This window comes from Aedes aegypti, chromosome 2 (genome assembly GCF_002204515.2).
Source record: "Aedes aegypti strain LVP_AGWG chromosome 2, AaegL5.0 Primary Assembly, whole genome shotgun sequence".
Lineage (NCBI taxonomy): Eukaryota > Metazoa > Arthropoda > Insecta > Diptera > Culicidae > Aedes > Aedes aegypti.
Window position 1 is genome coordinate 166,736,258 of NC_035108.1, and position 13,248 is coordinate 166,749,505.

The 13,248-nt window shown below is 37.9% G+C and overlaps 2 protein-coding genes across 2 annotated transcripts in view; one reads left to right on the forward strand and one right to left on the reverse strand.

Moving 5' to 3' along the window:
• Positions 1-13,248, reverse strand: part of LOC5572270 (deoxyribodipyrimidine photo-lyase) — a 206,869-nt gene that overhangs the window by 164,944 nt on the left and 28,677 nt on the right. The window lies entirely within an intron of this gene.
• Positions 3,401-9,474, forward strand: LOC5572271 (E3 ubiquitin-protein ligase LRSAM1). Its single transcript, XM_001653906.2, has 9 exons — positions 3,401-3,825; positions 3,994-4,270; positions 4,356-4,598; positions 4,661-5,294; positions 5,352-5,839; positions 5,913-5,993; positions 7,143-7,634; positions 7,697-7,842; positions 7,899-9,474. Exons 2-8 carry the CDS (start codon positions 4,142-4,144, stop codon positions 7,817-7,819), a joined length of 2,190 nt encoding a protein of 729 aa, XP_001653956.2. The 5' UTR covers positions 3,401-3,825; positions 3,994-4,141; the 3' UTR covers positions 7,820-7,842; positions 7,899-9,474.

A 13,248-nucleotide genomic window follows, 5' to 3' on the forward strand; every position in this document is an offset into this window, starting at 1 on the left:
TCTTTTGAATTGGTGGACTTATACAATCAAATATGCGTAACTTCAAAACGGACCCAACGATTTTTTTTTAATTTTATCCAGACATGCAGCTTAGCTATAGAAAACGACTGGTGAGCACGGATTTTTTCTGATACAGTCAACTCTCCTTAACTCGATTATTGAAGGGCCCATCGAGTTAGGGAGATATCGACTTATAGAATACAAAACCAGTGCAACTGCGATCCAAGGGACCATCGAGTTAGCCATGAAAACCAACTTTTAGTATGGTTCTCTAACTCGATATCGAGATACGGAATATCGAGTAAGGGAGATTTAATTGTAATAACAGTCAGGGGAGCACCGTGGATTTATTATTCCATCAAATTCCATATTCCTTTTTCGGACCAGTTCACTTAGACATATTTGTCAAAAACTAAAACAAACGGCGAAACTTTACAACTAGTGATATTGTTTATAAAGTTTAAAACATCAAAATGTTGTGAATCAGTCTATTTTTTCTTTTTTTTTTTTTCAATTTTTCGCAGAATTGTGAAGTAAAGATTTCCGAGGTAACAGAGCTTACTGGAGGAAAAAAAAATCTGTACTGTCGCGAGTTGCAAGTCAGTCCCTTATGTAAGAAGTAGGCATTGGAAAAATGTACTGTACTGTTTTTGCGTGTTTTTGACTAATTTAACAGAAAAAGTATCATTAGTGCAACTGTAAGATTATTGAAAGATATGTTGAAATCTGATATCAATTCAAATTACTTTTGATTTTCGATTTATAGCAGTGGCGCAAACTGGATATCACCGAAGCTACAGACTTCCGGGATAATTGTATAATTACTTACAAGGGAAGGTCACGATGGTGTTACACGGGTTTTCAACCGGACTATTTTTGTTAGATTCTACATGTCGAAATACGAAAAAACCTTAAAGCCTTTCGGGTGATGGACCAGTGGTGTAGCCAGGAGGGGCTCTAAAAGGGTCAATTTTGCACGTATATTATTAACCTAATTGTAAATTTGACAAAACCCCTGTCCTTTGGTTCAGAAAGGGGTACGGGCGCGTTCTGCCAACTCGGTCGAGGCAGATTTCTTGTGTGAACAAGTTACAACATAGACGTTCTAAAGTGCCAGAATGAAGTGTTGTGCTTGTGGGGAGCACTTGAAGATGGGATGGAAGGTCATTACTTCGCGTTCGTGCTATACTTCTGCTTATCTATAAAGTTATATACAATAACCGACCCTTAGCTTAACTATTTAAATTAACAGTTGCAAATACAATAATCGTTTTGAGCTTACTAACATGTCGTCGCGTTAATTTAATCATAATGATCTTTTATCTACATCCGTCGAACCATTCTGAATGGCCGTTGTGAGAATATCACTAAAAACTTCTCACATGCAATAAAGCTGGATTGTCCTACATTGAAACATTAAGGTTTTCGCTCTTTTGGATTTATTTTTTGTTGTTCGTCATCAGTAGTGTTGAGATGTCCTGAATGCCGCACATGGCGTACAGTGATCATTGCCATGGAGTTTCTCGGAACATGTAACAATCACTAACATTTATTCTCTCTTTATCCTTGTTTTCATATCTAACCCGCCATTACAACGAGGAAAAAAACATCCCTGAGGAAAGACATGGCAGCGTATTGGCCGAGACAAGATAAGTATTATGTTTCTGTAAATATTCTTATTATTGATTGCAAGGTGAATCAGATCAACTAAATTTTTAACTAATAACAAACTTGTTCCACAGAGCTATTTACAAAACACCACACAAAATCCCTCCTTTTCCATATCCTTAGGCAAAACACTTCACTACCGCTATATGTATGACTGATTCATGTTCTTTTGGCCTTGCATCATTCATACGTGTATTGGAAGTCAAGAGTAGAAGCAAAACTTAAAGAACCTTCTGGTCAAAGATGTTGCGTTGCCTACTTCCCAAACTGACGGTGATGTTTTTAAACTTATGCTGGAGACTTGGCCCCTGATCCCCTTGTACATCAATAAAATAATAAAAAAAATGTAAATTTGACAAAATATTGTTTTTTGTATTTATTGTGATGGTAAAGAACAGAATTGACATTATTGTATGTTTAAAATGTATTTTTTCCATGCCATAGGCGCAATCGGGATGGGTTCCTTGAGAGTATACTATTCTAATAAAACAAATTTGTTTTGGTGTCCATATTCCACGTTGGTTACGCCAACGGCATAAAAATAGGTTGTCCGACATTTCGCGGTGTACCATTTCGCGGTTTGTATCATTTTGCGGTTTACCGTTTTGCGGTTAGTACCATTTCGCGGTATGCCATTTCGCGGCCTATACCATTTCGCGGTGTGGTTTTTCCTACGAGCTGCACTGAAAATTGTTGGCATTTTCACTAATAACATTTTCATCGGTTATTTACCCTTCTTTTGAAAACCGGAAGTCCTTCAATTTGCACTGTTGAGATAAATGAAACATCTCAGTACAAACCGCGAAACGGTATACCGCGATATGGTACTGACCGCGAAATGACATGATGCCAAATGGTACTAACCGCGAAATGTCGTACCGCGAAATGGTACACCGCGAAATGTTATACAATCTTTTCAATTGACTCAATAATATTATATTCGTACAAAATCGACCCTTTCAGAGCCCCTTCTGGCTACACCAGGCGGCATCCACAAATTACGTAACGCTCTAGGGAGAGGGGGGAAAAGGCTCAAGCGTTACTACTCATACAAAAAATTGAAATTTTTCATACAAAAAGCGTTACGGAGGGGGGGGGAAGGGGGTCAAAAATTTCAAATTTTAGCGTTACGTAATAAATGGACGCTGTCCCACTGGTCCATCACCCGAAAGGCTTTGGGGTTTCATATTTCAACATGTAGAATCTAACAAAAATAGTCCGGTTGAAAACCCCGTGTAACACCATCGTGACCTTCCCTTGTTAGGCAGCTGAAAATTTTTGTTTAATGGTTCGACATGTATTTTGTTGGCATTTCTTCAACAATTCTGCAAGCATTTTTAATGTTTTCGACTAAATTTGTTTTAGAAATTATCCAGAATATACTCTATTTTTATAAATCATGAAGAATAATCTTTTAAATAGGCATTGCAGATTTAGTTTCGATAAAAGCAAGCGAAGAAAAACATTCCAAGTTACAAGTTGCAACAAGCTTGATAAATTAGAGCAGCAGAGTCCAACAAAACAGAGCGGTGATAAAACTTATTTCTCTTGCCTCTTTACTCTTGGATTTAGTATCCACCTTTCACCCTCTCAATAGAAATAGGATCAATAGGAATTGCTGAACATGCGCCTATCCACGCCTTGATGTGGAGTGATGCTAAAACAATACATAAAGCGTTCGTATTGCAATAATCGTTCCACCTTTCATAAGGCAAAATGTATGAAATTCGATAGTCCAGTTCGCTGCGTGTGTCCTAATCTGGTATTTTTGTGCGTGGGACGTGTCCTACCTGTCCTACCCACTTCCCGCGCTACCGCTCAAAACATCGTCCTATTATTTGAAGATTACCGGTCATTTCAAATTACGAAATATGCACACTTCTATAGCTGAATGTAACTGTATTCCAAATGGAATATTAGCCAGCATATCGTAACACCCCTTGTTTCACAATCCTCAATCAGAATAAACGGGTGAAGAACGACTCAAAACAACTGTGCCTGTGACTGCGACAACATTGACATTGTGCGTATGTATAACTCTGTTATTCGACAAATGAAAAAAGTACATTTGGTAGAAAATTTTTGAATGACTGATTGCAACATTCGCAATTATGTGTTTCTGTTTAGATCGTAGTGCAACTAGAAAACTATTAGAAGGTGAGTATCTTAGAGGATATTATTTGATGGGTTCTAATGGATCTAGAATAGGTGTTTGCGAAATAGTGTAAGACTCCATCAAAATATTGCAGTAATACCTGCAGCAGAACCCAATGTCATCCAATTATCTTTAATGAGCATATTGTCTTTCTAATCGCAATCATTCAGGTGGGAGTGTTATCGTTTAGTATCGACAGGTCATATACTTGATAGGAATCTGACTGTACTGTTGAAGGTTTCTAAGATATTTGTAACAATTGATCTACAAAGCAGTTGACGACCGTGCTCGAGTTGCTCAAGTGATTAGTTTCCTTTTATGGGTTGTCGCATTTCATCCTCAAGCAATGAAAATTATTCCTCATCGAACAACGAGATGCCGAACAGGACAACGGACCAACAACCCACGGTCGATTATAAGGCTCGTCTAGAACGAAAGCAATGTCTGGTAAGTTTGATGCCACAGTGTAAAATACTTTTATCGATTTTTGTTTGACACACTTTCTTTCTTTGTTGCCAATTTACACGAACAGGCGAAAGAGACACCGGAACCAATTTATGATCTAGCAGACTGCAATCTGAAAGATGTACCATCGGGAGTGTTTATTATGTGCAAGGTTCTGCGGAAGGAGTTACTCTCGCTAGCTAGCAACAAGTTGACTTCACTTAACGGTGGGGGTGCACTAGTAGATCTCCATTTGTTGGTGACGTTAAATTTGTCAAACAATCGGTTTAAGAAGCTACCGGATGAGATCTACAGGTTGGAGAATCTCAGGGTGAGTTATAAACTGCATATCAAAGGAATACTCAATACATAGTTTTAAAACACATATTACAGGAATTATTTGTATCGAACAATAGTTTGGAGAAATTACCGGTAACAATCAATCGATTAAAAAAGCTGGAACTGCTCGATGTATCCGTGAACAATCTAACCACCCTGGAACAGGTATCGTTTATGCCTCAACTTAGGATACTGAACATTTGCGGTAATGTTCGCCTAGATAAACTGCCCAATCAGCTGGCAACATGTGATAATCTAGTAGATATAGTACTTGATCCCAACACCGTTTCCGAACCTCCGGCGGACGTAACTACAGGAGGTACCTATGCAATCATAAAATATCTCTCAACCGGCGAAATCATTCATCGTCCCCCGTCACCAGAAGACCAGCAAGATTCGTACACCCGCAGCACAATCAATTTCATTGCTAGCGAGCGTGATGAATTGCGTCAAGTGGAATTAGCTCGAGAAAAGCATGAAAAAGAAAGAAAGCTTATGGAAAGTGAACGAATGGCCTACGAGAAGGATTATCTCGCCGAAAGCAAACTACATGAGCAACAACAGCGGAAGAAACAGGAATTGCTGGAGCAACTACTTCTACAGCAGAATCAAAATGACAGTAACGTTAACCGACTACAAGAAGAGAAGCAATCCGAAAGGCAACGATTAATAAACGATATTTTGAAAGGTAAGCTACTAACTCATTTGAACTTTGCATTTGAATTACATGTATCCTTTACTTCAGATGAGCAACACTCTGGTGAGCTGGTAAATAATCTTCTTGCTCTGAAGAATGGACCAGATGCTGCATTTTTGGAGCGCGAACGAGAAGATCAAGAGCGATTGGTCGAACAGCTTCGTATACAGCAGAACGATTTCCGCAAGCAGGAAATTCTAACGGCAATGACTGATCTACTCGAGAACGAAATCAATGTCATTCAAAATTTCCACAACCAACGAGATCAATCATCTCGAAACATTTTGGAACGGGAATACGAGACCAACAACCTACTGAATAACGTATTTTTGAACTACGATCGGAACCGACAGGACATTATCGGTCAAATAAACTGTGATGAAGAAATTCAAAAATCGGCTGTAGCCGCTCTAATAGCTAAGAACGATTCTCGTACGTGGGGTCTGGTGGAACAGGTGAGAATCGTTGAATCACAACTAGCCGCCCTTACGACGTACGAAATCGAACGGAAGAAGACCAATCAGGATGACCAAATCGTAAGTGTTTAGACGAAAATCAATTCGTTAACGGCCTAATGCTTAACATTGATGGTAACCATCGTATTTTCAGAATAATCTCGCAGAGCAGAGGATGAATTTAACATACGTGCTGATGGATTTGCTCAAACAACAGGACCAAAGAAAGCAACAGGTCAGTAGGTTTGAAGGAATTAAGTATGCAAAGAGCAATAATTGGTTTGTTATATCTTGTTTTTAACTTCATTAGAATTTCAGAGGTTTTTATTAATAACTTAGCTACATCTGTGCGGTTGAATCCATAATTTCAAACTTGACATAAACTTTTCGAAGATTGTCTCCAGCATTCATATAAAATAACTGCGTCATGATAGGCTTATAGGAAAATTCTTAGTGTTTACCAGATCATCAGGTTTCTACCAAAGATTTTACCAAAATATTACAAAGGTTTAATCAACAGTCCGTATCGTAAAAATCTGCCCAAAATCTATAATTTAATGAAAAAAGTTATTGCTAAGGATCTTAGCAGCAGAATGACCAGTTATCTTCAAAAAATCTATCCTTAGATTTCGTCAAGAAATCTCTTAAGGGATGATATCTTCACACATTCGGGATTTTTTTCAGGAAGAACTTTATAGCCTTTAGGTATTTTTCCTGAGATTCTTCCAGGAATTTCTCCAAATTTCAATTCGGATTTCTCGTGAATCTCCATTACATCGCCATACATCCATTCATTTTCTTGAGAATCTCCCTAAAACTTCTCCGGACTATGCAATATCAATCAAAATCAACAATTCATCATGAGCCAAGATGAAAGAGGAATTTAGGCAAAAAAAATCTTCTACATATTATTCAAATAAAATAAGGCATTTATGGAATAAGACACAGAATTCCTCTTTTAGAAATTGAGATATTTTTCAGAAATCACTTCAATTCAATTTTCACTTTTATTCATCGCAAAATTCATCCACGTTTGTTCTTGATGAAATTTAACCTGGTATTTCAGGAGAAATTTGCCTAGATAACTTCTACCAAGGAACCCAAGCAGGCACAGCCATTTAGCAAGACCAAGTTGAAAGTTGTGGGTTTGAATTCCGCCGATCGAGGTTCTTTTTATGATGGAAAATGTTCTCCACTTCCTAGGACTTAGAATTGAACTAAGGCGCATTTTGGACTCAACTTTGTCCTTTGGATGATGTCTACTCTCTTCTATGTAAATCAACCAATATTTAATTATAATTTTTATTTTAGTTTATTTTATTTTATTTTTTTTTTAAACATTTATTAACCAATTAACCAATAATTATAATTGAATCCTTTTCAGCTTCTTGACACGCTCAAAATCATAGAACGACAGAAGGAAGGCGAACAAACCGACTTCTGGCTAATGCAATACCAAAAATTGCTAGACCATCAACCGTCAGAGATAACAAACGACACGGCTTCGGTGGACCCTATTCTTGGTTATCAATTTCTGGAAAACGGAGTCGTTCATTGTTTGCCGTTTTTGTCTAAGATATGGCAAAACAGGGATAAGGAGCTGGCTAGCGTTAGTGATCAGGACTTGATTGAGGCGGGCGTACAAAATCCCTCGGATCGTGCCGCTATCTTGACATCGATCAACAACTATTACGATTATCTCAACCGCAGAATAGAATACCCCGAAGCGGAATTGAGCCCATCAACATCGACACCAACAGCTCCTACTGAAGAAACGGATCGCGAACTGGAAATTCCAAGCTCGCCACCAGAGGAACCATCAAACGTTGGCGCAGCTGTGCAATTTTCGGAATGTGTTGTATGTTTGGAAGAAACGGTAAACATTAAACAAATAATTGTGATAGATACTAAATGATATAATTTGCTTGAATGTTACAGGTCCAAGTCATATTTCTCCCATGTGGCCATATGTGCTGTTGCGCTGGATGCCATATCAGTATACGTGATTGTCCCCTTTGCCGGGCGTACATCGAAAGGAAGATCAAGGTTATCCAACCATAACTGGACATCACGAATTGTTGAAGGTAATCAATAGAATCACAAAATCAAGAAGAATATTTACACTTTATCACTATTGTAGCTTAGCATCGAAAAACGTGCAACAGATAAAGCAATCTACGCGAAGGAATCATTATGTTGGGCGTACAATGAAGTTTCAGAAAGAAGATAGGATAAATCTACAATTAGATGAGTTTATACACAACTATAAGAAGATTCACTACTCAAACGCACGAATCGTTTTTGGAACCATACATTAACCAGTGCAGAAAACATTCATTCCTAGCCTGAGCAATTTTTTCCATATCCTCAATAAACACTAGTCAAATTTCGTCGCACATTTCGGATTTAAAATTCGTTTAAAACTTACTGTCAACATCGTTGTGTGACGTGTGTCGATTTTAAACCTTACGGATAGAAGTATTCATTGTTTCATTAAACTGTTTGAAATTTAAGCTTTGTTGAAAATTTTTAACCAAAAATTGCACTACGATCTAGCTTTAAGTCCTTTACAGTCTAACTTTAAACAGGTTTTAGAACATCTTATATCAATATAGAATAATCATATGTTAAAGTCCCGGAATGGCATAGAGCGAACCAAGTGGAATTCAACAATTATACATTATATAGTGCCTTTTTCGGAGAAAAGGAAACATTAAGATGATTATAGAACGAGGCTACACCTCGAACTTTCCAGAGCACAAGTCTTGAGAAGCGAACAGCGCTCCGCGTTGAAAATTTATTCGATTGGTCAGCAATTTGATCGATTTTGAACACGAGAACGTTCTCTAGACTTGTGAACTTGAAACTTCAAAGTTTGGCTTCGTTTTATAATCACCTTAAACAAAGCATAAACGCTGTCATTACACAACATTAGATATTAAACATTGAGACACAAATATTGTAATTATAGTTTCTAAGGCACACATCTATAAATTACGACTCTAGTAAAATTATTCTAAGCGAGTAACAAAAGACTTCGTTTAATAGTCTCCTATTATGATATTATTGATACCGTGACCAACTATTGATTTTTGAGGAGCCGTATCGCACGATTATTTCCTAAAAAACTAACACAAACCGCCAAAACGGCTATCCTTATATTTTACTTTAAACTTCTCCATGTGTCCAATATTGTGTTTATATAACTAACGATTCAACATTGCGAGAAGAAACATCACGAAAATAATGTTATCTCTTCAATTACTACTAGGAACGAAAAATAGGGTGGAAACCTCTAAGATACATTTTGTTATGAGTTGTCTGGAATTCGACCGTGTGATAAAATTTCATCGTGAGTTTTGAAACCAATAGCTTTGAGGAAACCAAAGCTGTTTAAATGCCCTATATCAACAGCAGTGATTGGTTACACTAAACTGGTTGTCACGAGTCCAATTCATTTGATCAGCCTATTCGGGCCATGTTAAGAACCAGGAGGAAACCCTCATGTCAAAATGAATTTTAAGTATTCGGAATATGATACGAATCGCTACGTACCTAACATCAGTTTGTATTAAATCACATGATAAGAAGCAGGTCACGGTATATATACTCGAAAAGGCAGCTTAATAACGATACCTTGATAAACATTCTCTTCACATACTTTCATTTATACTTCAAAATTTTTATAATCGACCTAGCTTATCCATATCTACTCACAAATATTTCGCAAAAAAAAAACAATACTAGAGTCAACCTATTAACCGTTATTCTTTATGAAAGCTTTAACAATCTGTTGATTTTTATGTTACGCCTACAAATATTCTTGCTGTAGAAATACAATAAATATCTATTCTTTTTACCAACAACATTGTTTTCAATTATAACGAATGCACAACATTTTACCTAGTCTTTCGAGTCTTCGTTAACTAAACAAAGAATGAACGAAAATCGCAACAACCAACGGAATTCGTCCTTTTTTCTCCAAGCTTTATGATAACACAGCGTAACAAAAATGACATTTTTGCGTGTCTCAAGGATCAAATTGTGTGTATCTAGTAGATTTGGGGCTGCTGAATCTGGTGCCGTTCCCAGAAATGTTCCTGCACGTCACAATTTTTAGCCACAGGTCACTAAAGTTGTGTAAAACATTGGTTTCAATGATGTTTACATAAAATTTAAACAATGATTTATCGAAAATTTCTGTGGACTTATCCACCAAACATGCAAAATAGGACTTTAACATTCATTCCAGATATACCTAATTTGGTTAAAATTGCACGATTAAATTGAGATTAATTCGAGTTTTTAAACATGCTTGCAGTCTCCATACAAAATTATGGCAAAATACAATACTTTTCTAAACCAACAAAAAATATCTTTTGAGCATCAGAAGAATTATTAACTTTGTTGATAAGTATTGTTATACACATGAAGCTTGAGTTCTGGCGCAAATTAGGCAAATAAATTGCCATACAGGGTGGCAAACTTGCATGCAAGTTGGCCGAAATAGTCAAGTTTAGCATTTTCAACAGCCAATAACTAGACGTGCTATGATATTTCTGAAAATGGTAATGGATTCAGCGACCCTTAATTAAGTAAATAGTGGTATGTTGGTGCTTGAGACAAAACCGTGTTCCGCAGTGTAACTCAAGGCGAAACGCCAGCATTAAGAAGATGACACCTGTCTCATAATTACGGTTACCACCACATTTGATTCAGCAGGAAATAACCTGAACTCTTGTATTTTTGACTATTAAGACTTCATCCATTCCTCAGCTATGGAGATAGAGTACGCTGCTGTCAACTCTATTTCATTCATTGATTTCATTGATTCGCCATAGACCACTAGGGTGAGGTCGTCGGCAAAGCCACCAGTCGGAAGGGGCAGCCTCAGTACGTCATCGTACATTATATTCCATAATATCGGGCTCAGAATTGAACCTTAAGGTAACCGCGGTAATTCGAACGCTTTTGTGCCCTTCCTCTGTATCATACAGTAGAATTTTACCATCAAAATAGCTTTTTAGAAGCTTACAAAACTACACCGGTACCTTGAAGCGGTGAAGTACGTGGGCTATCGCTTCTCAACTTGCGCTGATGAACGCAGTCTCCACATCCAGAGTGATAACTGCGAACCGCGCAGTAACGGATGGCGCTCCTTTTATGCTCGATTGTCACCTAAGCTGTCTGAACGACCGTCTGGATAGCGTCCAGAGTAGGTTTACCTTTCCTGATTCCAAATTGGTTGTTGGACGTCCGCTCCTTCCGTATACGGCAGTAGCCAGTTGAAAGATAGGTCTATACGCCGACGGGTCACCTGGTGGTTTTCCGCCTTTGATAATAGCACCAATTTCTGTCGCTCCCATACATCTGGGAAGATTTCTTAATCTATGCAGCGTTGCATCGCGGTTCTGAACACGTCCGGATGCGTCTTCATTGCCGCTTTTAGGGCAACATTTGGGATAACATCGGGTCCCGCTGCTTTATTTGACGCGAATGATTTCACGACTTCTGCCAGCTCTTCGTCACTCTCGTCACTTCTTCTCCTTCATCTGCCTCATACGGCGGTGGGGGCCATGGGCTTGTGGGGTGATGTGGAAAGAGCACGTCGATTATGAATCGTAGCAGCACGGGTGAATTCTCTTGGGGCACCATGACTCCTTTGGTCGTAATCATTAAGATTCTGTAGGCGTCATCCCACGGACTCAAGTTGGCGCTCTGGTATAAACGTCTCAGGTATAAACCTGAGAATATAAATAATCAAAGCATGCCCGTTTACGTATCCTTCTTGAGAGCCAAGGGGATGGTCACTCTACGCAGTGCGCCTTGCACAGCTCTGGCACAGGCACAACTTTCCAATGTGCGTTGCTATAAAATCACAGTGAACTGAAATTTCCATCTCACAAGGGAAGGTCACGATGGTGTTACACGGGGTTTTCAACAGGACTATTTTTGTTAGATTCTACATGTCGAAATATGAAAAACCCCAAAGCCTTTCGGGTGATGGAACAGTGGTATAGCCAGGAGGGGCTCTGAAAGGGGCAATTTTGTACGTATATTATATTATTAGGCTAATTGGAAATTTGACAAAAATATTTTTTCAATATCTATTGTGATGGTAGAGAACAGAATTGACATTAATTTATGTTTAAAATGTATTTTCCATGCTATAGGCGCAATCGGGATGGGTTTAGTATTGGTATACTATTCTAATAAAACCAAATTTGTTTTGGTGTCCATATTTCATGATGGTTACGCCAATGGCATGGAAAATACATTTTAAACATACTTTAATGTCAATTCTATTCTCTACCATCACAATAGATGCTAAAAAAATATTTTTGTGAAATTTCCAATTAGCTCAATAGTATAATATACGTACAAAATTGCCCCTTTCAGAGCCCCTCCTGGCTACACCACTGGTCCATCACCCGAAAGGCTTTTGGGTTTTTCATATTTCGACATGTAGAATCTAACAAAACTAGTCCGGTTGAAAACCCCGTGTAACACCATCGTGACCTTCCCTTGTCAGCAACCATTGAGTCACCTGAGTTGTTTGCTGTATGTCAAACATGGACTTGACGAAATTTTCACGTTGACATCGGCTTCAGAAGAATTCTTCCAACACTATTCAAAATGTTGATTTCACATTTATAAACTTATTTTTATTTCAGATTGAAGCTATACAATGGCACCAAACCATCAGAACCGGACTGAAGGTGATGGAATCAGCTTTGCATCATGACAAAATTGATAGTGAAGAAAATGTTATATCGAATAATAAAAAAGCGACTGTGTCCTTGTTGTCAGCTCAATGCAAATTCCAAAGGCGGAGAAATGGATGGAAAATTGTATGGGAATCTGGGGGAATAAAATAGGAATTCATGTCACAAAACACAAAACAAAGAAGCGTTTGGGCAAAAAGTTTTAACATCTCTTCTAAACTTTACAAACAAAGGTAATTTCTAAAGTTTATGCAACCTCTCATATTATATTAAAGCCCCGAATGCACTGACCACTGCAGAATGTTAGTACCCTCCACAGTGGTCCGCATTATCAATATTTCGCTATTTTAAGAAATGAAATTTGTCTTCCAACATGATTTAGGGGTTAAAGACTTTTTTGAGCATATTCATAAATTTTTGGTTCTGTTTTTCATACATTTTGAGGTTCCCAACTTTTACGAAAATTTAAAATTCAAACAAACTTTGGCAAGAAAAATCTTCTTCGATCGATTATTTTGTCTTGAAAACGCGTTACAGTATTTTTGACATTGGGTGTTAATATTTGCATTTTGTTAAAATTGAAATAAATTAAAACTAATTATTGTTCAAGATGTTATGTCTGTCTGTCTGTGCTTCCATCGTAAATCTCCAAATTTCTCCCTCTTCCCTTCCAGCGTGATTCCGTACATAACCGTTGAGTCTCCGTATCGCTCCGTATCTGTAGTTCCCGCCTTCGTCTAGGAATTTGTGTGGGCCGTTCCCATC